Consider the following 22,156-nt stretch of genomic DNA (forward strand, 5'->3'; position numbering starts at 1 on the left):
TGATAGGTGGCACGCGAGACGCGCTAGTTATACTAGTGACATTGAATAACGCCGCATAGGATGTTGCGCCTTCGGTAGCGCCGATCTATCGTCCGCGAACATCTGCGAATCAAATTTTATAGTGTCTCAGTGATCGGCGTTTGAAAGAATTTAATTTTTCGAGCCAGCTACACTGGAGAAAGAGAACGCGAAGGAGAAGGCGTTCGCTCGTCGAAGAATGTCCGGTGACGTGCAGCCGAGGAAACGGAAGGAAAAGCGACGTAAGAAAGGTAAAAAGTAGTCGCGGGGGTGAGCATGATCGACACTGCATCTCTTTCGTAACGCGACTTCCACGGTTTATTTTTAGCGATGCATTTGTTTTTTGTTTTTTTTTCTTTCTTATTTTTAACCCTTTCTGTCCTACTATCGCCGCCGTTCGGCGACTGTTTCCCTCTCGTTTTCTTTCGTTCACGAGCAATTGATCGTAACCGTCACGCAACAGCCGCATAATAACGTGATTTTATTTTTACTATCATCTGTCAAGTTCCAAAAATAAATTCACGCCCAGCGCAACTTGTCAGCCACTGTCCTCAGACCATGTGCTGCGCGACGCACATTTTACTTCGATTTTTATTCAACCTTTACCTTTGTACTATTTTTTTTTTTTAATAATACGATACCATCACGCGATGGTAATTCCATAAATTACTGGAATTAAAATACAAAAAATGTATTTCTTTTTTTTTTATACGGGTAATAGACTCGAGTGTTTCATACGATTTTTTTGAAATAACAAACATTAATTAATTTTCAGATATAAAATGACAATTAGCGGACAGTATTGTCGTTTATCGGCAGATTGAACTGCTTTTCGGCGTACTAATATAATTCTCGTAAGACGTGATATGAAGACTCGACGAAGAAAATTTGGCAAAGCTATGCGAATTGGAAAATGGATTTTAGCAGTAACCGAGCCAGCTTCTACTCCTCCTATCTTAACTTTTAAAAATAGATTAAACTGTATTATCCAGCTCAAAAGTATCTCTTGTTTCACTATGTTTGCATTCTGTTCCACTTCTTACATGCATCTCTATTATTGTATGACCATTTCACAACACATGCTTTACACTAACTATTACATTAACATAAAAGCTTGAATTAATTAATTAAAATACCATATTTTTTGTATTTGTAATTTTCACATTAATTATTATGTATTTTTTTGGTAATTATAGATTTTTTATATATTATATTATTCTCGTTTGAAATTTGTATTAATATTAATAGAGTTATAAAAATTAATTTTTTAATTTATTACATTTAGATGATGAAGACGCTGGTACTCCACCACCTATTTTGATTAGTCCAACTGATACTTCCGCCGAGAGCATCAGCATTCACATTTATAAGGAGAGCAGCACAGGTGGACATTGGTGTGCACGATTTATATTTTTCATCTTGCTGTCTGTCCTTGTAGGATTAATTGGTATAATAATCTTTGAACATAGAGGAACTACAGATGGTAAATACAAAAATTACTTTAATACACACATATAATGCAAAAATTCGATCAAATTTGTTTAAAAATATTTATGTTGTAATTTTTTAAGTCGATACGCCAGTAACATCGTCACGTTGGGCAAGTATATTTGAAGGCTGGGTAGATGATTCGGCATTCAATCATGGTGATGTGTCCTATGAACCAGAAGAAAAATTGGAAGTAAGCGAAGAAGCAGAAAAAGACGAGGAAGAGGAAGAGGAAGGTGAAGAGGAAGAGGAAGAGGAAGAAGAACAGGAGGAAACTGATGAAAATTCCGACGAAGAAAAATTAACAAGAGTTAAAAATGAAGACAGTACAGAGCAAGATGTAGAAAGTATTGACGATGAACAAGAGACTAACGAAGAAGAGGAGGAAGAGGAGGAAGAAGAGGAAGCAGAAGAGGAAGAAGAAGATGAAGGAGAACAAGAAGGTAAATATAACATAAAAGCTAAAAAGACAATTGGTGGATGGTATGTAAATTGCGATATGTTATAAAATAACTTTTTATGTTTCGAGATTTTTATTAAAATTATATTTGTAGAGAATGAAAACGAAAGAGATGAAGACGTTGATGCAGAAAATGATAATGACGATGATGTAGAACAAGAACTGGACGCTACTGGCATATTGGAAGAAATTGATGAAATAAGTGAAAATGAGGAGGATACAGATAAAGAAAATAATCAAATGCATTACCCTGACATCGAATTTGATGAATTTAGCACTGAGGCAGTTGACGACTCTGCAGAAGAAAAAAATGACATATTTGAGGAGTTTCCAGGTATACCTGGCGTGAACGAAGTAGATGATAACACAGCTGAACCTCTAGAAGAGGTACATATACGTCGTTGTCTTTATTCTTTTTATATATTTTTTTTTGTGACTAGTTCTTTAATTTTCTTTTTACATTTTACTTACTTTATTTATCTATATTAATGATATTTTTTATTAGATAGAAGGTGAAGCAGTAGAAGAAGAAAGTTTAAATGACGAAAATAATGAATCCGAGGAAGAGGATGAAATCGAAGAAGAATCTACTAGTGGTAAGGAACCATAGTCTATAACAATATATTAGCGACTTTTGAATAATTATCTATTATCTATATGTGCATACGTATACGTGCGAATGTGCGTGTGTGTGCATGTATATATGTATGTATGTGTGAATATGAGATCCTCCATGCTCTTATTTCGTTTAATTTTAAATCATATATAATTCATGAATACAAGATAATATAAGTATCAGCAATATAATATATGAATAAAATATTAAAACATATATTTGCTTTGCATTAATCACGGTATTTTCTTATAATAAAAAAGACAATTAGAAATAACATGTGGTGGTTACAGTGGCTGTGAAGTTCGGGGTCGGTGTTGCACTTGTTGTCGCTGCACATTTTGTTCTCGTTAGACGATGGAACAACGGTAAATTTTTGATTACACATTACTTTTATTACGTCTACACATTTCTTAAAGATGTAACTATAGAATATACATTGAAAAGAAAAACTTATTTACATCAGATAAAAATTATAAGTTGAAATAACTATATAACATAATAATTAAAATTGCAAAAATTAAATTAAAATTTTAGGTAAGTAAGTTTTTGTTGTAGACAAATTGATTATAATTAAGTTAAATATTTAACGTATTTGAAAAACAAAATTAAGAATAAGTTTAAAATTGATAAATAACTATACTACTTAATAATAGTTTAAAGAAAATATTGCATTGCGTTTAGCAGAAAGACCCTACAATTATCGTGAAATTCGTGAATCTTATTAATATATGCTTTTAAGATCAAAAACATATGCCTGTTAAATTCAAAATTGTTACAATTGTAAAATAGTTTTTTTTTTTTTGCTAGACGTAATCAATGTTTTTAACGTACAATAACTAATCAATTTTTTAGTTGATATTGGTACTTTTCGTTCTCCGCATGATATACCTGATTTATCAAGACGTGATACAATAATTTCACCTCCCCACCTTAAGCAAGTAATTGAATCTGTCACGAAGGTTGAAAATAAAACACCATTACAAATACAAATGAAAAATTATGAAGATTTAAGGTCCAAATATAATAAATTTCACGAAGAAAATATTTCTTTAACTGACTTAACGAAACTAATTCCACAAGATGAAGCAGCGCACGTAACAGAAAAATGGTCAGTTCGAAGCACAACTAAAGAAGAAGGTGAGATGTTAATATCTTTTTTTTTTTTCATGAATATTTTCTTAAATGCTGAAAACTTATACGAAAAATTAATTTATTAATATTTTTAATTGTAGGCATCGATATTAAACATAGTCAACCTAAAATATCATCTGAGGAACAAGAAAAAGAGGAAGAAGAAGATTACGAATTAGAAACCTCAGAAGGCGAACATATTTCTAGAATAGAAGAATTTAATAAACCAATAAAAGTAAAAGATGAACAAGATGAAGAAGATGATGAGGAAGAAGAGGAGGAGGAGGAGGAAGAGGAGGAAGACGAGGACGAAGAGGAGGAAGAGGAAATCGAAAATGTTGACGATTTAGAATTAATAGCTAAACTTGATGCAAAGTATGGAAAATTACCTACACCGCAAGATAGTGAAGAAGAGGAGGAAGAGGAAGAAGAGGAGGATGAAGAGGAAGAAGAGGAAGAGGAGGAAGAAGTGGAGAAGCACGATAAAATATCAAAATGGAAACGTAAATAATAAAACTTAATATCTATCCTTTTTATCCTCTTAATTATTTGATAGTATAATCCTTTGTAAAATATTTAATAGAATTTGATATGTATTATAACTTTATAAAATATGTTGTCCTCGTTATCACGTATTATTTAATTTATTACTAGATGTAAATTAAAAATATGAGCATCAATTAAAATGAGCATGGAGGATCTTGGTTTTAATTCTTCACGGAGTAATCTTTTTAATTTCACAAAAATAATTAAACATATATGGAAAATTATTTAATGTTTTTGAATATATGTAATAAATATATAGATTTGTATCACCATTTTTTTTTTTACGAAATTATTTTTTATAACAGGTATTAAGAATAATAAAGACTCACAGGTGGAATCTCGGGTAAAAACATCTGCTCAACAGATAGGAGTGGAGACTGAGCAAGTGGACAGTAGGCAATCTAAAAGTGGAGAAAAAAGTTATGATTTTAGTAAGAATATTTTAAATACGGACGACGTAATCGCATACGAAAAAAATAATTCTGTAGAATCTGAGGTTGACAAAATGTTTTACAATTAGTGTTAATATATTTTTGTAAAATAATTATGATAAACATATGTATCAAATGTTTCTTTGAATTTAAGCATTGTTAATATTTCGAGAAATTGTATTTGTAAGGCAAATTAATATGTAGACTGCAATTATAAGCATTAAAATACGACAATCAAAGATAATTGATATAACATATGTTAAAGTTAAATTAATTTCAAAAATACATAAAATAAATATTATTTAGAAAATATTTAAAAAGAAAATGTATTTAAAATTAAATTGTTAACTTAGAATATAGGTCATTATTATTATATTCCTATTTTGTGTAGAACAAACATGGACACAAACGTGTCCTATATTTATATATATTTTTTTTATAAAATGATTTATTTCAATCGTTTACAATGCAAGGAAACAATATTTTATAAGATTATTTTATTCAATTCTGAAATATTCTTAGCGTTTAAGATAAAGAAGTAATATTCTTGGCATAAACTTAAAGAAGACCACTTCTTATCTTCATATTTAATATATACATTCTCTTTTCGTGTATATTTAAAAAATGATCAACATATGCAATACGTGTGAGTTTCGATAATCAATAAAATATGTTATTACACCATTATATCATGTTTTCTCTAAAAAGTATATTTGTAACACATGTGGTTTTAACTTTGCCATTCAGCATAAAGTATATTTTTAGTGTAAAAATAATTTTATCTTGAAATAATAAAACAGTGAAATATTTAAATTATGTTTTTCTGGAAGATAAGAAAGTTAGTTGTATCGAGCAGGATCAGTCGCCAAGACTTAAATTTTTATATATTAGTGTCATATTTATACATATCTACGAATGTGACGTATCGTAAGATAATAAATGTAAGACCTAAAAAGTAAGTTTTGTCTAAAAAATAGCGTCCTGTGGAAAAAGTAATTCGTGTAATGGCATATTATATTTAATACTTATGTTTATGTCTGTGTTTACGAGGAGAAGGAGAAGGCGGGCTATTAGCTCTATGCTTAGAAGAAGTACGTGGAGGCGGCGGTGGCGATAAAGACGGTGATCTACGCCTTTTTCTGTCACGTTCGTTGACGGGTGATCTGCGCGATCCTCTGCCTGAAGAAAAGGAAGGCGATGGTGTACGTCGAATACGAGGGGGGGACGGTGTAACTGGTACACGTTTTTTATACGGAGATCTTGATCTGCGTTTGCCGCGGGGTGATCTACTGCGTGATCTAAAAATATATTTTAAGTACACATAAATGACGGTGCGTAACTGATAATTAATATCAACTTACGTGAAAAAAATTAAACAGTATGCTGTTAAGTTACATGCAGGACATATAGAAATTTTGTAATAGTTAAAATTCAGTCAAAAAGTTCACGTCATAAGTACGATTTCTAAATTGAATGATATTGATTTGCATTATTAGTGCTGTTGGATGTCAGATATATGCGGACAAAGAATGGGTAGAGAAATGAACTTACGGAAAAATCAAGAGGCAAAATCTTTACCTATATCTTGTAATTTTTGCCGACGGACTTGATGACCGTCTTCGATCTCTATAGGTATGACTAGGAGATTCTGGTGTTGTACTTCGACTTCGTTTCTTTTCTCTTCGTTTTTCATCTTCTCGTTCTTCGCTTTTTGCATCCTTCATTTCTCTTTCGCTCTACACAGACGTTTATTTTATGTATGCATATAATGTAATATATATCATGTCGGGAAAAAAAAATCTACATAATTTCTACCTTTCTTATAAGTTTCTTTCTGTAATGTTCTACTTGTGCTTGTATTGTCATGCCGGACTTTAATGTCCTTCTACCACTTTCTAATTCATCTTGATATTGCATGATTTTTACTTCAATCTCACGTAATCTGTTTCGCCTTTCTTCATTATAATCTCTACCACTGTTAATGTAATTTTTACGAATATATTTTAATGTACATATAAAATATCACAAATACATATTCAACAATTATCATAGTAACATATTACCTGGAATCCATACTCGTATCTTGAGAATTAGAATCTTCATTTTGACCTAATTCTTCCCATTTGCTGGTGGTCATCGCCTGCGCCTCGACCTGACGATTGAAAATTATGTGTAAACTTAATCTAAGCGAGATACTATTAATTGCTTAATTTATTCAGACGAAAAAATTTACAAACCTGATCAGGATCGACAGTTTCCCATCGTGAAGGAACAAATCCAGCTGGCATTGCTGATTTCTTTTCGTCATCTTTATTTCGCGCGTTTACGCCATCGTCATCATCCATTGGAATGCCATCAATATCTTCGTCCACTACAGCAAATATATGTACGTATAATAAAAAATTATATATATTGTTACGCTCGGTATACGGAGCGGCGTGAAGCTGCCGGCTCGCTCTAAGATCTCGGTTCCCCGTTGCTAGGAGAACGAAGATCTTCGAGCGAGCCGGCAGCTTCACGCCGCTCCGTATACCGGGACGTCTCTTTTCTTTCGCGGAGCGCGAGTGCCGCGAGTGCGAGAATGAAAGCGTGAGTATGAAGCGTGAACGCGGAGACGTCCGTTGACCCCGTTCCCGGCGTAACAATATTATTATACAAATAACTATATCAATATATTTATTTCAGGAATGTTATACATACTTGGCACTCCATCAATGTCGTCGTAATTTGAAGGTGTTTGAGATGTGAGACCATGTTTCATGGCACCTTTTAACAAAGCTGCACCATCAAGTGGTACTCCATCTAAATCTTCAGTACCATCGCCATCAACATCGGATAATGGTGCACCATCTATGTCTTCGTCATTCTCAGGTTCCGGTTCATCCATCTTTTAAAGAAATTAGATTTATATCACAAGGTTTAAACTTTTAGAAAAATTAAAAAAATTAATATTATTGTAAATTAAAAATTTACCAAAACAAGTCCTAGGAACGTATTTTGTAATTTGACCAAAAAATCTCTTGGATACACTGCCCAATCTTCCCATGCTCTGAACATTCGCATAACGCGAACTTTAAATCCTTCTGCTTTTAATCTACTATCAAACTGTTTGTACGCTTGATGGACTTCGTTAAAAATGTCTAAAAGCCGTGTCTCAAATCTGCAAAATATAAAATTAATATTATGTACATTTTTACCTCGATACGTTTTGTCGTTTTATTTAAGCAAATAAAAAAAAAAATTTTTTAATGATATGTGTAAAAAATAATTATTTTTACGCACGCACTCGTGCAAATACACATTCACATAAAACTTACGCCTTTCTATAAATAGTGGCATTAGTCACTTTGACTCCGCAGTTGTGTAATATATCAGATATCAAATATAATCTTGCAATTTTTTTATTCACAGGTGTCTGCAATATTGATAATGACTCCGAAATACAATCACAAATCTCTTCTGCTGCTTCCGCATGTTCTATACAAAACACCATTGCTTCAGCAACTTTTATTCTTTCAGGTGATATGTTTCGCAATAAATCTTCTAAACGATCTCGCTGACTATAAAAAAAAATAGAACAATTTTTTTTTAACAATTAATATATACATCTTTCACGACGTGATATATAAATTTCATATTATGATTTACCTGTTTGAGAGACTACCTCTTCTAGGTTCTTGCCTTTCTTCCATTTCTATTAATTCGTCCGGCATGCCTTGTGTCCAAGGATTAATTGGCGGTGGTCTCCATACACTCCCACCTTTAAACATTCTGAAGTCTTCCGTACGCCATTCTTTCTGTACATCTCCTTGTAAAATGGAATATAGTTTCCAGCGATAATAAGTATGTGCGGGAGAATAATTTTCAAATAGAAATCTAAAATAAAAAATATTTTTGTTAATCGTTTTTGTTATACATAAATAAAATATTAAATTCAATGAAATAATACCTAAACATTGGATTATTCAATTCTCTGTTCATAATCATTGCTTCAAACATTGGTCCTTCTCGAATTACAAATTCCACCATTCTATGTATTAACATGACTAAATTCCTATAACGCACGAGTCGATTAAGTATGCATTTATATTTTGTGTCAAACCCCATTGTTACAAAATACATTTTATTCAACAGAAGCATAAATGCTCTTCACAGTTACATACTTACAGATTTGTCATTATGATAATAAAATCAACAAATACCTTTCCGTTGGTATAACCACTTTGACAACAGCATTCTGCAAAACCTTATAGTCCAGATCATAGTGCAACAACGATAGACGATAGGACGTCCCGATCCAAATGCCAAAAGGTACATCCCAAAAAATGTGGTCACCAATAAATTATCACAACGTAATTCGTAAACATAATTGTTATTTTGTATTATTAACAAGTATTAAAATCATTTATAGCATAGTATACTACACTATAAATTAAAGATAAAAATGTCTGTTTTAATTTTATCAAAAATGTCTTTATCTAAGCATATAAAATGCTTGAATTTTGCAAAGAACTTACCAATTTTAAATTTAAATTAAAGTTATCATCGTCTTCGAGTTTTTCTTTATTTGTTGTGTATGTAAGTATGTATTCGCGCTCGCGTATTTGTGTGTATGTAAATGTGTGTATATGAGAAGTGTGCGGGCGTATAATAAAAGAACGGGTTTAAATATCTAATTGAAGCTATTAAACGTTGAATGGTTCATAAAGGAATGATTTTACCTTTTCAAAGTTTTCCTTTTCCTGCGGGTCCGCGCTCTGGAGGTTGCGGATACGTGGTATCTGAGATTATGTTTCAAAATGGGTTATACCATTCCAACGTTAAATTAACAAGACAATTTATAAAAATTTAAATATTAAATTATTATGAAATATTATTTTATCAATCATAAAAAGCAAACAATGTATCGTCGTGTATCAGTCCCCTCGATAATGGCAAGTTTGTGCTATTTAAATTAATTTAATTTATAAATTCAATAAATAAAAAAATATTCAACAGAATACGTGTATCGAATGTTTACGAAACCTGAAATGCTATTTCTAGCAAAAGATGTCTTTTTGTAATCCTAGAATGTGAATTATTTCGCGAGGGTAATATTAAGTAAGAAGAAAACGTTTGTTCAGATATATAAGTGAGCCGTTTATTAATTGCGCTCTTCAAATGGTTCGTTTCGTGTACCTTGTGTCTGTCGCGTCGGTGTGGTTGAGCATTAAACGGAAGACCAGATGGAGGTGGTGGCTGCGTAATCTCCATCAAAGCAGGTGGAATATAGATAGGGTAAGGTGGAATAGGTACGCTTTTTCCCCATCCTAACTTCATCTCATATTGCATTATATCACGACCTGTTTAATCACATTATAGAATTAGTTAAACAATTTTAATACTTTTATTTGTATAAACCGATACCATTACATGTTTTTAAATAATTAATATTTATTATATTCTTACCATTAAGATTTTTCAACGCACGTTCTCCGTCCTTACGACTCATAAATGCAACAAAACCACAATTTCTTTGTCTGGCTTTTTCTTCATCACTACGCGGCCACATTATTTTTATACTCGCCAAAGGCCCATATTTGCCAAATATTTCCATTAATTGCTGTTCTGTAATCTTTAAAAATAAAAAATAAGTCGTATAGTGCGATATATATTGACATTACAGTGTGATAAAATATTATTTTATATATATATACCTTTGGATTTAAATTTCCTAAATATAAGTTGGTTGTATTTGGATCGCCATTATCAAATGAACCATCTGTAAAATACCAATCTTTCAACATATCTTGTAAGTACAAGACCGATAAAGGTGATAACAGGAAAAAGATATTGGAAGGATAATGGTTACCCTCATATATCAGGGCTAAGAGACGGGGATCGTCAATGAAGTTAAGCAGATTAGCCTTTCGCGGATCCGGAAATGAGGATCCACTACCTACTAAAGTTATAAGTATACTACAGACTTAATTACTATTAATATTATAAAAAATATATTTTTAACAATCTTAATTTTGGCTGAATCTAAAATCGTGTATTAATAAAAATCACAAATTTTACAACAGTTGTAACTTTTTGTAATAAGGAATAGGAGATGGACCAAGCACAAGCATACATACATACATATACATACCTTCCACACATTTTAGAGCGGCTAACATGGGATCTTCTGATTGTGCAGAAATTACCGTTTTCACTACGCCCTTATACTTATGTCTCTCTTCACGTTCCTCTTGAATCATCTTTAATTCCTCTTTAAATAATTCCAGGTTACTTTTCTTTTTTTCACCTTCTTTCTTCTTTTTGCCTAATCTATCTAGTTTTCGTTCATTTGTTCCAAGCAATCTTGCATATTCTTGAGCCTGTTCAGCTGAAGACCTAGTGTCAACTAATTCAGAAATTTTTGACTGTGGCTTGTAAAGTTTTCCCTTTTCTCTTGTGTCCTCCTCTACAAAAATAAGTAAAATTATTAATTTATGTATAAAGAGAATAATTTAAACGCTTAAAAATTTCATACTTACGTCTTTTTCCAGCATCATATGTACCTGCTTTGACCCAAACCTTGCTAGTTGTTTTATTGGGTGTCTCTTGAAATGTTGCTACAAATTCTTCAAAAGCCTGCAAAACATAATGCTCAGTAAATAATTTTTGTGCACATAAAATATAGTAATATAATAGCAAATAAGTAATATAATAGCAAAATACGCAAAGAAAAGTTTTAAAATAATTATTTACTTGAGCTGCAGCTTGCTCTTGCTCCTTTTTGCGTTGCTCTTCCAATTCCTTTTTACTTAACGGTCGTTTACCCATTGTACCAATGGAAAAAGCTTTAAGCTTTTGTTCCGCAATTTGCTGTGAATACAGATTACAAGTTTAAATTATAATACACGAGCAAAAAATTCGTAAGAAAAAAAGATTCAGCATATAAAGCGATACCTTCATTATTGCCTTATCCGCCATTTGTAAGGAAACGATCTAACCTAAAACAAATATATAGGGTAATAAAAACGAAAAAAATTGCACGAATTATTATTCGCATACGTTACATTCGCAATGCGCGGACGAACTTGTCGAAATAAATATTACGTACGATTGAAACGTTATAAATATCTGTTAAAAAACTTGAACTCCATTTAACAAGGTGTGTGCACAGTGTTGAACAGCGCAGATACCAATGACTTAAAATTGCTGAGAAAGCAATAGCATGTACGTCGATAACTGCCAACGATCACGATCGTCTCGTATAAGATGAAAAAAAAATGTATAAAATTCGAATCCGATAATCAAGCGTGCACTCTTTACGCAGAAAAATAATAAGTCAGTAACGACCCTCTTCCACGGAAACTGAAGCGACCAAGTGTCACCTGGTGGTTACTACCTAAACCGTCATGATAAATGACACACACAAAAATATAATAGAAACAGATTACGCGTTCTCTACTTTATTCCGTATTAAAAAATTGTATGTACGTACTACAAGACTGAGGAAAACCGAGTCAGCGTTAAAGAGATTTCATTTTTGCTACTGAGAAACGAAACGTTCGTATCGCGTCGTTGACTTCTTCCACCAAGTACCTCCGTTTTGTCGGAATTGTCGGTAGTGGCGACGGTAACGGCTCGCAGCGAATTTTCTCGAAAGCTAAAGAATACTCCATTATCCGATTGGCCCGTCACGGTCCAATAAAATAATAAAATTTTCTTTTAGTAACGTGAAAATTTGTTACGAATCGCCACCGTCGCCGCCGGCTATCGAGGTAGCGATCGGAGACAATCGCCAAATCAAACGTTCCATTCGTCCGCAATACATTTCAACACATGTTCAATCGGAGGAATAATTTTAGTTTTAAGAAAATTAATTTCATCTTTAATATAATTGTACGAACCGACAGATCGAGTCGTCGGTAAGTCTCATATTTTATTAATTAATGGTATAATAAAATACGTATTTATTATACATATACGTGTTGCATTATTGCGTCGCAGTGTTCGTATCGTCGAGCGTTGAATCGAAATTTATCGAGATTAAACGAGGTCTACTCACCGCAGCTGATCGCGACGTCACATGTTCGCGTAGTCAGCGTTTGTCAAGTATTTCTAGGATTGTACGTAATTAAAGTGCATTGGTTACAACTGGCCGCAATCGGTCGATTGTATCGCGATCGGCGAAGGAAAATGTATATTTATTTATAAGGGACGAAGATGAATTTGCTCGTGTGTGCGAGCGACGATGCTTCCAAATGAGGTTAATATCCGATTTTGTGCTATTAGGCGTTTTATTTTATCAGGTATTGAATTACTTTCTAACGTTATTGTTGTTGAATGCCAAAGGTCCTGTCGTAGACGAGGTAGTCATCCTGTGTGAGAAGAAAGGGAAAGAGTGAGAGAGGCATCACCAGCACTACTCTTGACAAGTTTCGTGTACGATCCCGAAAGAATGTATTGCTTACAGTGGCTAATTCCAGTGCTGTTGATTCCGAAACCTGTAAACCCGGCATTGCTGCAAACTCACGTCATGTTCATGGCACTTTATTTGATTGGGTTCTTCCTGGAGCGCAAGCCTTGTACTATTTGCAGTCTTGTGTTTCTTGCTGCCGTCTTCCTTATCTGCTACAGTGGAGTAGGCAACTGCCTGCTGTGGAGCACAAATTGTGACACAGTAAGATGCGATAATGGTTAAGATTGCCAATTGTATTTAATTTACAATAATATTTAGAGAATTATCCCTTTGTCAACTTTCTTTCCATTGTATGTGTGTCGCGTGTATGTATGTTTGTATGCTTGCAAAAGAGGAAAAGAGATAGAGACACAGTCAGAGGGTGGGTTTTTATTCATTGGTTTATCCATTTTGTGAAGTGCTGATACAGCAAGTCAATCTTTTATTTATCAATGAATCATTAACTCATTCAAAGTTTTTAACTTCCTTCCTCTTCTCTTTCCTCTTCTTTGTTTTGCCCTTTTTTCTTTTTGTGCTACATCATAACATACAAAACTAGCTTTTTAATCTGCTAGTGCCTGTTTTATCTATAATATGAAAGTGATTATATAAGTAGTTTCTAGGTTTACTAAGATCAGCTTTATAGATCACCAAAATTTCAGTCAATCTACTACATAATGTTCTGTTGGACATTTGCATAAATCTGAATGTATATAGAGTTCAAATCATAGAATTCCGAATAAGCAAAATTGTGATAAAATGTATTTGATGATATTCATACTTAGATTCTAGAATTTTGCCATTCTTGTTGATTGGAACAAAGTAAGTTTTGCAATTAGTAATGTGATACAGCTTGTATTCCTTATATGAAAATATCTATATATTTAATAAAATGTACTTGTTACAATGAAATGACATTCAAAGATTATGCTGCTATTGGCATATTCCTTTTACATTTGTATTTGTTAAATGCAGTGCCTTTATTCCAATGTTAATTTTATTTGATTATAAATAATTATTTTTCTGAACGGAATTTATACAGATTCTTCTTTTATATTAAAAAATGTATGTTGATTGTTACAAAAAAGTTTACTTAAGATATTTTCTTAAAATTATTTGCTTCAAGAATAAAAAATAATGTAAAATGATTATTCAACTTATGTGTATGAATATTGTATGAAATCGTATGAAAATCAAAGTATCTTACAATTTAAGGTGATATTTATTAAAGAATCTTAAAAATTTAGCAAATTGTTTATTTATTACATAAGAAATAAGAAAATTTGGATTAATTTATGGCAAATACATGACACAACTTTTTAAAAGTAAAATAATGCAACAAGCGTTACATTAAGTTTTAACTAATGAAATAAATTTTATGAAAATAAAATACAAGAAAAAGGGGTCAAAATACAATAGGAACTGTGTATCTTTTGTATAGTTAATTTTATATTATTGGAACTGTATTCTCTATTTATTTTTTAATTCATATACCTCATAAAAAGAGATTTAAGTGATACAAATTCTGTTGTATAAATTATGATTGTAAATTTTTACTTACCTTTCATATTAATATTGATATAATTTTTAGTTTAGCATAAGTAGCATTACCAATGTAAATATCAAGAGCCATAGTAACCAAAATTATTTATGCTAATGCTTCATAAGCGGTGAATCTTTCGTATGTCTTTAAAGTGCATATGTAAAAAGTCAATTATTCTTCTCCATCTACTATGCAAGTTAATGCATTATTTTCAAAAAATAATGTTCTTGGCAGAGCTACAATAATAATAATACCTATAAGAATATTTTTATTTGAACATAATTAAAAGCTTGAGCAGAATTATATTAAATATGTTCTTTCGTCTTTCATATTATATGTATATGTATGTACAAATAAAATAATGTGACGATTTCTATTCAACAAAAATTCTGATTAGATACGGATTAATAATTCGTTGAAATGAATTTAACTTAAACATACACTGTAATTTTACAATACTGTGACATTATTCTCTATAGTTATTGCTTCCATGTAAAATATAGATCGAGAAATTTTATATAAAAAAATTAATAAGGAAAAGCTGTAATTAAATATATTTATAATTATAGAACTTGAGTAATAAAGAAAACCTATATCAATAAAATGTTTCTTTCCATTTCTCTAGTTCACGTATATATAAACAATAAAAATGTTATTTGTAATTGGATTAAAATAAAACTATAAAATCATGATTTTTATTACTTCTAGAACATATTTATTTTAAAAAAGTTATTGAAGAGCTTTGCCACGACCAAAGCCACCACGGAATTCAAGGTCGCCAGTTCCAGCACCAACGTCGGCTTTCTTATCGCTAGAACCTGGAGGACCACCTGGTCCTCGTCTGTACCCGGCCCGATCTTCTGTTGGTCTTGAACCTTCGCTTCTTGTTGCAGCAGGTCTTGGTCTTGTTGTCTCTGACCGTGGCTGCTTTTTAAGAGTTGATGGAACAATCTCGGGTGGCAAATGTAAATAACCACGTAGGTATTCGATACCATCATTTGTCAAATACCAATAAAAGTGTCTCCAAGCAAATTGCTCTTTTACAAACCCTCTTGACTTCAAAGACTAAATAGAAATAAACAAGTTTATATATATTATATTTCATTTTTAATTATTATATATATAATAACTTAATTAATTAATAATTAATAATATATGTTTATTGTGTATATTAATTTATAAAAATAATTAATTATATGTATTTTAGAAGGTTTAATGTATAAACAAATAAGCCCATTAAATAACAAAACCATTTTCCAAAAAGAAAAAAAAATGTTAAACAATTTTACCTGCATAGCTTTAATAACTTGCAGATTCGGTATGTTTTCTAGTTCTGGATGTTTGGTGGCATGGTAATCTTTTTTTGCTACCATGACGCCTTCCTTGAAAAGATACTCATAGATAGCCACACGATTCTTTTTTGGCATCAACATTCTGTAAATATTAATAAAAGTAATCTAATATGCAAATTGTAACATAATATAATGTAATAACAAGTATAATAGCATTTTAATGCACATCACAAACATCAGTAGAGAAATTTTTTTTCTTTTCTATTTTAATGTGCATCTATCCGTTTTAGGATATCGGCACAATTCAGTAGAGAAATTTTTTTCTTTTCTATTTTAATGTGCATCTATCCGTTTTAGGATATCGGCACAATCAGTAGAGAAATACACTATTTGAGGTTATGTATCACAACGAGATATCGTATGCGTCAAAAAGAGTAAAATACTTTTCATCATAAAAGTTATCAAGTTACAAAGTTACATTCTGCATAATTACAACCCCAAATCATATAAAATAAATTAATTAAAGGTATTTTTTAAGTTGGAGAGGAATGGAGTAGGTATGGAGTATGTCTTAAATTTTTCGCGTAATATAAAAACTGAATATAGTAAAATGTACTTGATTTTGATAGAGTATAAATTTCTGTGAACTCAAAACTTCCTTGTAACCTTTATAAATAAGTAAGATTAAACCGGATAGTGTAAGACAAACCAACGCACTTGATAACTACACGTGTACCCTTCAGAGAAAGCAACGAAAAGATGGCGGAGAGGGCGGAGAGCAACGACGTGCATGCGGTCAAGATCGAGACACGGATAATATCGATTCATACTATGTTCCGATATCTCGATTATTACAGTCGAACCCCGGCAACATTATATTGTTGAACGTAGCGAATGATTGCTATTTTTCAACTAATCATAAGTGTTTCGCAAGGATAATTTAATTATTCTAAATATTAAAAAATATATATAAAAGATGCACAAATGTAAAAAAAAAAATATATATATATAGTAAATATTTTAATTGCTATTTATTTCATTCAACCTTTTTTTATTCATATAGTATATTCGTCTGCAACACTTTTATTGAAACTTTTTGAAATATGCTTAAAATTTGTTCTCTTATGTTTCGATCTCGTATCTGATTTTAAACATATTTTATGTCCATTTAAAATAGGCCATTTATCCTTTTCCTTTAGATATTCTGCTGCTACCTGGATATTTTCCATTTTAACTATTGCGCTTCTACACAAACATACAAATTACATTGTTACATATAAAATATCTTTGTTGATGTGTGTAATGTAAAAAATTGAATAAATTGAATTAACTTTACCTGAAGTCTTTATTATAAGATTTTAATAAAGTAGCACGAATACATCCAGGAAGAACACCTTTTAATTCGTGTGATTTAGTACCATTTGGAATATTTGAGATAAATAACCTGTATAAACATATAACAGAACATTAATAATCTTGCAAAATAAAATTGTAATTTAAATGTAAGTATATTCTTACGTTTGTGTTACTTGGATATCAGGTTTAATTTCAGGTACAAAAACTTTCTTTTTTTCCTTGGTTTTTGTTTTAAATGCAACATCAGACAACAGTTGAATGACAACACGCTTGCCGTCAACAGTTTTATCCCTTGCAAGTTTATAATTCTTATTTTTCTCTTCTACAGTAGGAAAGATAACATGACACGATCTACTAGATTGTCGTGGTAATTTTATGTGAAAGTCACCCACGAATAAGGATCTAACTTCCTCTTGGTTCTTAATTACGTGAGGAAGACGAACATTTAACGTTCGTTCTCTCCGTTTTTTCAATTGAATTAATTTCCTCTGAACCTTCTGCATAACCTAAAAGTGACTAGTTATTACGGTTCAAAAAACATAATTAATATAGACGACCACACATTGTAATATAAAGTAAGATTACGCTTACAATTTTTATTTACGTAAATAATATTTATAAAAAATAACTGTTCCCTTTAAAAAGCAATCATCAGACAATATACGAGACACGAGGGTCGTGAGATGACACTCGAAAAATGTGTTCAGAAAGCACTCAATGAGTACACAATCACGATCAATTTCTCGAAAGTGTTGGTTGGCTACAGAGTAGACAATTTTCAAGACATTGGCTAGTGCTTAGGGAACTTTCTAACCGTACCAATCAGAAAATTTCATATTAAATTGACCGGCTTGGCCTTGAAAGCACCTCGTGATCTCACGTATGTTCGACGCGTTCAATGGCATTGGAGTATTGGACTATTGGACGGAGGTATCCTTTTCCAGCTCGCTCTTCCCACTGACTCCAGTTCGATCGCCATTAGATTCTCGGTTAACGACACATTTACGGAGGCAATTCTTCCCACTGTCCTTTCGCTAATACAAACCACATTACGAGAAAAATGGTGAGTCTTTAATATTACGTTATCGTAACAATTTGAATAATTGAGCACTAAGAGATTGCTTGAATAGAATTAAACTTTATTCAGTTTCACCTTTATTTGACCTCCATGTAAAATTCTGTATCGTATCTATCTTGTATTTTAATGAGTTTATCAATGATCTCTCACCCGTATAATGCACATATATTAAATATTTTTATGGTATCTTTGATTAATTTTATTTTGTAGAACATACATATTGCTGTAACTATTTTAATAAGCAAGAAAGAAGAACTTTATGTCAAAGATATCGTGTAGTTTTAAGAAGATATATTTTGTATTATATAGTTAAATTGTTAAAAAAAAAAAAAAAAAAAAAAAAATACATAATTTAATTTTTTTTATTAATTTTCTATTAGGCGGAACCTATAAACGTTGTGGTCACTGGTGCAGCTGGACAAATTGCCTATTCTTTATTGTATCAGCTTGCAGCTGGCTCAGTTTTTGGCCCTGAACAACCTATTAATCTCAGATTATTAGATATTCCACCTATGATGAAAGTATTGGATGGTGTGGTTATGGAATTGCAAGATTTAGCTCTCCCTCTTTTACGAGGTTAGTATTGAAAGTTCTCTTATTAAAAAAAGTAAAAATAAATTACAAGGAAAAAATAATATTAAGTGTTCATATTTTAGTAATATTTTTACATTTTTAACAATATAAATTTAGAAATTATTATGTAATATTACATCTTATTATAGGTCGTTATGCAAATACTTGTAAACAGCTTAATTTAAATTTTTAGAGATTTTGCCAACGGCTGAACCAGCCAAGGCCTTTGAAAACGTAGCAGCCGCTTTTCTGGTTGGCGCGATGCCAAGAAAAGAGGGAATGGAACGTAAAGATCTTTTAGCTGCAAATGTAGACATTTTTAAAGTGCAAGGTGAAGCACTGGATAAACATGCTCGTAAGGATGTTAAGGTGCTAGTTGTTGGAAATCCTGCCAACACTAACGCGCTTATCTGTTCGCATTATGCACCATCCATTCCAAAAGAAAATTTTACTGCAATGACTAGATTGGATCAAAACAGAGCACAAGCAGCAATAGCTGCACGAATAGGTGTACAGGTAATTTATATTTTTAAAATTTAAAACAGTTTTTAATCAGGGATATTAATATTTAATTTTAATTATTGTAATTTATCTTTTTTTTCCGAGTATTAGCAACATAATGCACAAATATTTTAACAGCATTGAATCTATGTTATATGCTATTCTTAAACATTTTATTTTTTAACACGACAGGTTGATAAGGTGAAAAATGTCATTATCTGGGGCAATCACAGTTCTACACAATATCCTGACGTAGCGCACGCAACTGTAGCACTTTCATCTGGCGTAAAACCAGTACCATCTGAGATAAATGATGACGAGTGGTTAAATAGTACCTTTGTAGAAACAATTCAAAAACGCGGCGCCGCTGTAATAGCTGCTAGAAAAATGTCTTCGGCTATGTCTGCTGCTAAAGCTGCTGGAGATCATATGAGGGATTGGTGGTTTGGTACTAAAACTGGAGAATGGGTTAGCATGGGCGTTGTATCTGATGGGAGCTATGGAATCCCAAAAGATGTTGTGTTTTCTTTTCCTGTCGCTATCAAGAACAAACAATACGAGATAGTGCAAGTAAGTTATTATGCACAGTAAATCTCGAAGTAATTTTAATTTACATAAAAGTTTTTTTTCTATTAAAAGTTCTATTTTATAAATTTTTTAGAATCTTTCCATTAGTAACTTTGCAAAGTCAAAGTTGGATGTTACATCTAAAGAATTGGAGGAAGAACGTGCCGAGGCAAACAACGTACTAAAAAAGTGACTAGTAACATCAGTGCCAAACAATGAGCAAGTAAAGTTTGTGTCAGCGAAATTGTAAAATATATAATTTAGTATATACATACAATATTTAGTACACGTATAAAGCGTTTCAGAAATTAAATCTAAAAATATTCTGCAGCAATTGTATATTTTAAAAAAGTAATGGAAATAATTTCGTATCTCAAATAGTATTTTAAATACGAAGAATATCAAATTTGTTGATAACTTGTCTAAATTGCATTTAATATGATACATATATTTAATGTAATAATTAATACGAAGGAAAGATCGCAGTACATTGTTGCAGTATTTTTAAATTCAAATTTTGGATCATGTATAATGTGTAACTCGATGTAAATAGATTACATAAAAATTTGATTAGAGAAAAAGAAAGAACAAAAGAAATAATAAAAGCATAATGTCAAGAAGGATGTTTTAAAGTTTGATTTAATTTGCTGTTGCAATTCTTGCAAATCTTTGCAAATCTTTAATTTATTACGATTTTATTATATATACGAGTTAAAAAAGAATTTTTTTTTCTCAGATCGTATTGAATCGGAAAAATCGAAAAACGAGTGTCAACTGTGCCGCAAGTGGCCGAAAAAGACAAATCTCGTGCCGCAAGTGGTTGAGAAAGTCTCCACTTGCAGACTAACTACTTTTTTAACTACGATACTTCTACTGTAGGCAACGAATCTACAAGTTGTAATATATTGTTATATATCAGAATTATACATTTGAAAAAACTATAATATTTTATTGTGGACTTGTTGCCTTTATAAAAAAAGAAAAAAAACTTACGTTAGATGCGACGCGGGCGGAGTCGGGCAACGATGATGCCATGGTACGATATTCTGTAACATACAAGTTAAAACTACAATGAAAAATATGCTTTAAATAATAATTATTAATTTAAAAATAAAGTTTAATTGTTATTTTAATATAATTAAGAAAAGATAATTACCCAAACGTTGCTCCGTCGACGCCCGATGTCCATCCGGGACCTGCTCTTCCTCTCAGAATTCAGATCCACAGGTCACTCGCGACACTCGCGCGAATTGTTAGTTAAAATTATCCGCACGAAACTGGCAACACTCCTAGTTAAAAAATTAGTTGATTAAATCACTCGGTTTTAATTTTCGTGATTATCGTAAAGAAATTAATATAATTACTTGATGTTCGAATGTAATAACGCGCGCTTAGCGCGCTGTGTAATCTATATTTATCATGTAAAATGTAAAGGTTGTACTCTGTTAAAAATCATATATCTACATAAATTGTTCATATACATAAGATGGTATACGTAATGTATATGTATAGACTTTATAATATATATTGAGTATATATTGGGAGAGGTGTACTTTTTATTTTACAGCACTTTTTGCTTTTATTCATCTTCATGAGAATAATTTATGTTACAGTAATGATAATTTTTAATGTCAATATCATATTACTCACACATACAACCTCTCTTTTCTCACATTTATATATTTATATCTTATTTTCTAAAAACTATTATTACAACTATATATATCTTGAATTTTTTCTATTATTATAATCGCGCGCGTGAGCATTAAGTAGCGTATTATACAAGGATATCGTGTAGTTTAGTTTATCCAATCCTGGTAACGCTCGTAATGTAACACTGCAACATTTTTTCTTCTTATTTTCACATTTAAAGAGATACCCTTTCGAATATTCAGAAGTTAGACAATACACAAATATACAATTAGGAGCAGGTATTTGAAAGCTATAAACATTGGTCTAGATATTATAAGAAATGTTTTGGATAATAATGAAAATTATCATTTTGCGGATATATGTCAATTTCGATTTACACAATACATTTATAGCACGTTAATTCGTTTACATAACATGTGCATATATTTTAATAATAAAATAAAAATTTTTTCGAAAATTGCTTTTGCAT

At 31.4% G+C, this 22,156-nt stretch overlaps 6 protein-coding genes across 19 annotated transcripts; 3 read left to right on the top strand and 3 right to left on the bottom strand.

Moving 5' to 3' along the window:
- The first annotated feature begins 16 nt into the window (after positions 1-16).
- Positions 17-5,961, top strand: LOC139109596 (glutamic acid-rich protein-like). Of its 3 annotated transcripts, none has more exons than XM_070668789.1 (9): positions 17-260; positions 1,304-1,501; positions 1,590-1,949; positions 2,061-2,353; positions 2,472-2,562; positions 2,873-2,947; positions 3,435-3,719; positions 3,815-4,216; positions 4,565-5,961. In XM_070668789.1, the coding sequence occupies exons 1-9, from the start codon at positions 218-220 to the stop codon at positions 4,777-4,779; spliced, it is 1,962 nt and encodes a 653-aa protein (XP_070524890.1). In that variant the 5' UTR covers positions 17-217; the 3' UTR covers positions 4,780-5,961. The 3 variants fall into 3 exon arrangements, with proteins under 3 accessions (XP_070524890.1, XP_070524889.1, XP_070524891.1); XM_070668788.1 differs by having other exon boundaries at positions 18-269; XM_070668790.1 differs by having other exon boundaries at positions 20-269; positions 3,663-3,719.
- LOC139109589 (U2 snRNP-associated SURP motif-containing protein) lies at positions 5,111-12,281 on the bottom strand. Of its 6 annotated transcripts, XM_070668759.1 has the most exons (21): positions 12,165-12,279; positions 11,781-12,068; positions 11,627-11,670; positions 11,426-11,542; positions 11,212-11,308; positions 10,824-11,138; positions 10,387-10,451; positions 10,139-10,304; positions 9,869-10,032; positions 9,412-9,471; positions 8,893-8,936; positions 8,640-8,744; positions 8,339-8,566; positions 8,008-8,250; positions 7,664-7,850; positions 7,391-7,577; positions 6,928-7,061; positions 6,754-6,842; positions 6,506-6,665; positions 6,269-6,426; positions 5,111-5,988 (listed from the first exon to the last, which is right to left on the bottom strand). In XM_070668759.1, the coding sequence occupies exons 3-21, from the start codon at positions 11,648-11,650 to the stop codon at positions 5,709-5,711; spliced, it is 2,823 nt and encodes a 940-aa protein (XP_070524860.1). In that variant the 5' UTR covers positions 11,651-11,670; positions 11,781-12,068; positions 12,165-12,279; the 3' UTR covers positions 5,111-5,708. The 6 variants fall into 6 exon arrangements, with proteins under 6 accessions (XP_070524860.1, XP_070524861.1, XP_070524862.1 ...); XM_070668760.1 differs by lacking the exon at positions 11,781-12,068 and having other exon boundaries at positions 12,165-12,281; XM_070668761.1 differs by lacking the exon at positions 12,165-12,279 and having other exon boundaries at positions 8,893-8,927; positions 11,781-12,121.
- Positions 12,282-12,451: 170 nt separating this feature from the next.
- Bc10 (BLCAP apoptosis inducing factor bc10) lies at positions 12,452-14,036 on the top strand. 2 transcript variants are annotated; one of them, XM_070668906.1, is made up of 3 exons: positions 12,452-12,591; positions 12,674-12,932; positions 13,019-14,036. In XM_070668906.1, the coding sequence occupies exon 3, from the start codon at positions 13,125-13,127 to the stop codon at positions 13,365-13,367; it is 243 nt and encodes an 80-aa protein (XP_070525007.1). In that variant the 5' UTR covers positions 12,452-12,591; positions 12,674-12,932; positions 13,019-13,124; the 3' UTR covers positions 13,368-14,036. The 2 variants fall into 2 exon arrangements, with proteins under 2 accessions (XP_070525007.1, XP_070525006.1); XM_070668905.1 differs by having other exon boundaries at positions 12,491-12,932.
- Positions 14,037-15,359: 1,323 nt separating this feature from the next.
- LOC139109653 (small ribosomal subunit protein eS10) lies at positions 15,360-16,778 on the bottom strand. Of its 2 annotated transcripts, none has more exons than XM_070668898.1 (3): positions 16,677-16,778; positions 15,957-16,101; positions 15,360-15,732 (listed from the first exon to the last, which is right to left on the bottom strand). In XM_070668898.1, exons 2-3 carry the CDS (start codon positions 16,098-16,100, stop codon positions 15,397-15,399), a joined length of 480 nt encoding a protein of 159 aa, XP_070524999.1. In that variant the 5' UTR covers position 16,101; positions 16,677-16,778; the 3' UTR covers positions 15,360-15,396. The 2 variants fall into 2 exon arrangements, with proteins under 2 accessions (XP_070524999.1, XP_070525000.1); XM_070668899.1 differs by having other exon boundaries at positions 16,576-16,689.
- Positions 16,779-16,936: 158 nt separating this feature from the next.
- Positions 16,937-18,273, bottom strand: LOC139109647 (uncharacterized). 4 transcript variants are annotated; one of them, XM_070668887.1, is made up of 4 exons: positions 17,907-18,176; positions 17,478-17,831; positions 17,296-17,403; positions 16,937-17,204 (listed from the first exon to the last, which is right to left on the bottom strand). In XM_070668887.1, exons 2-4 carry the CDS (start codon positions 17,816-17,818, stop codon positions 17,015-17,017), a joined length of 639 nt encoding a protein of 212 aa, XP_070524988.1. In that variant the 5' UTR covers positions 17,819-17,831; positions 17,907-18,176; the 3' UTR covers positions 16,937-17,014. The 4 variants fall into 4 exon arrangements, with proteins under 4 accessions (XP_070524988.1, XP_070524989.1, XP_070524987.1 ...); XM_070668888.1 differs by lacking the exon at positions 17,907-18,176 and adding an exon at positions 18,183-18,273 and having other exon boundaries at positions 16,938-17,204; positions 17,478-17,821; XM_070668885.1 differs by having other exon boundaries at positions 16,940-17,204; positions 17,478-17,821.
- Positions 18,237-21,578, top strand: Mdh1 (malate dehydrogenase 1). Of its 2 annotated transcripts, XM_070668878.1 has the most exons (6): positions 18,237-18,378; positions 18,774-18,969; positions 19,160-19,482; positions 19,660-20,037; positions 20,129-20,257; positions 20,771-21,578. In XM_070668878.1, exons 1-5 carry the CDS (start codon positions 18,376-18,378, stop codon positions 20,225-20,227), a joined length of 999 nt encoding a protein of 332 aa, XP_070524979.1. In that variant the 5' UTR covers positions 18,237-18,375; the 3' UTR covers positions 20,228-20,257; positions 20,771-21,578. The 2 variants fall into 2 exon arrangements, with proteins under 2 accessions (XP_070524979.1, XP_070524978.1); XM_070668877.1 differs by lacking the exon at positions 20,771-21,578 and having other exon boundaries at positions 20,129-20,654.
- Positions 21,579-22,156: the final 578 nt, after the last annotated feature.

Source organism: Cardiocondyla obscurior, linkage group LG18 (assembly GCF_019399895.1).
Source record: "Cardiocondyla obscurior isolate alpha-2009 linkage group LG18, Cobs3.1, whole genome shotgun sequence".
NCBI lineage: Eukaryota > Metazoa > Arthropoda > Insecta > Hymenoptera > Formicidae > Cardiocondyla > Cardiocondyla obscurior.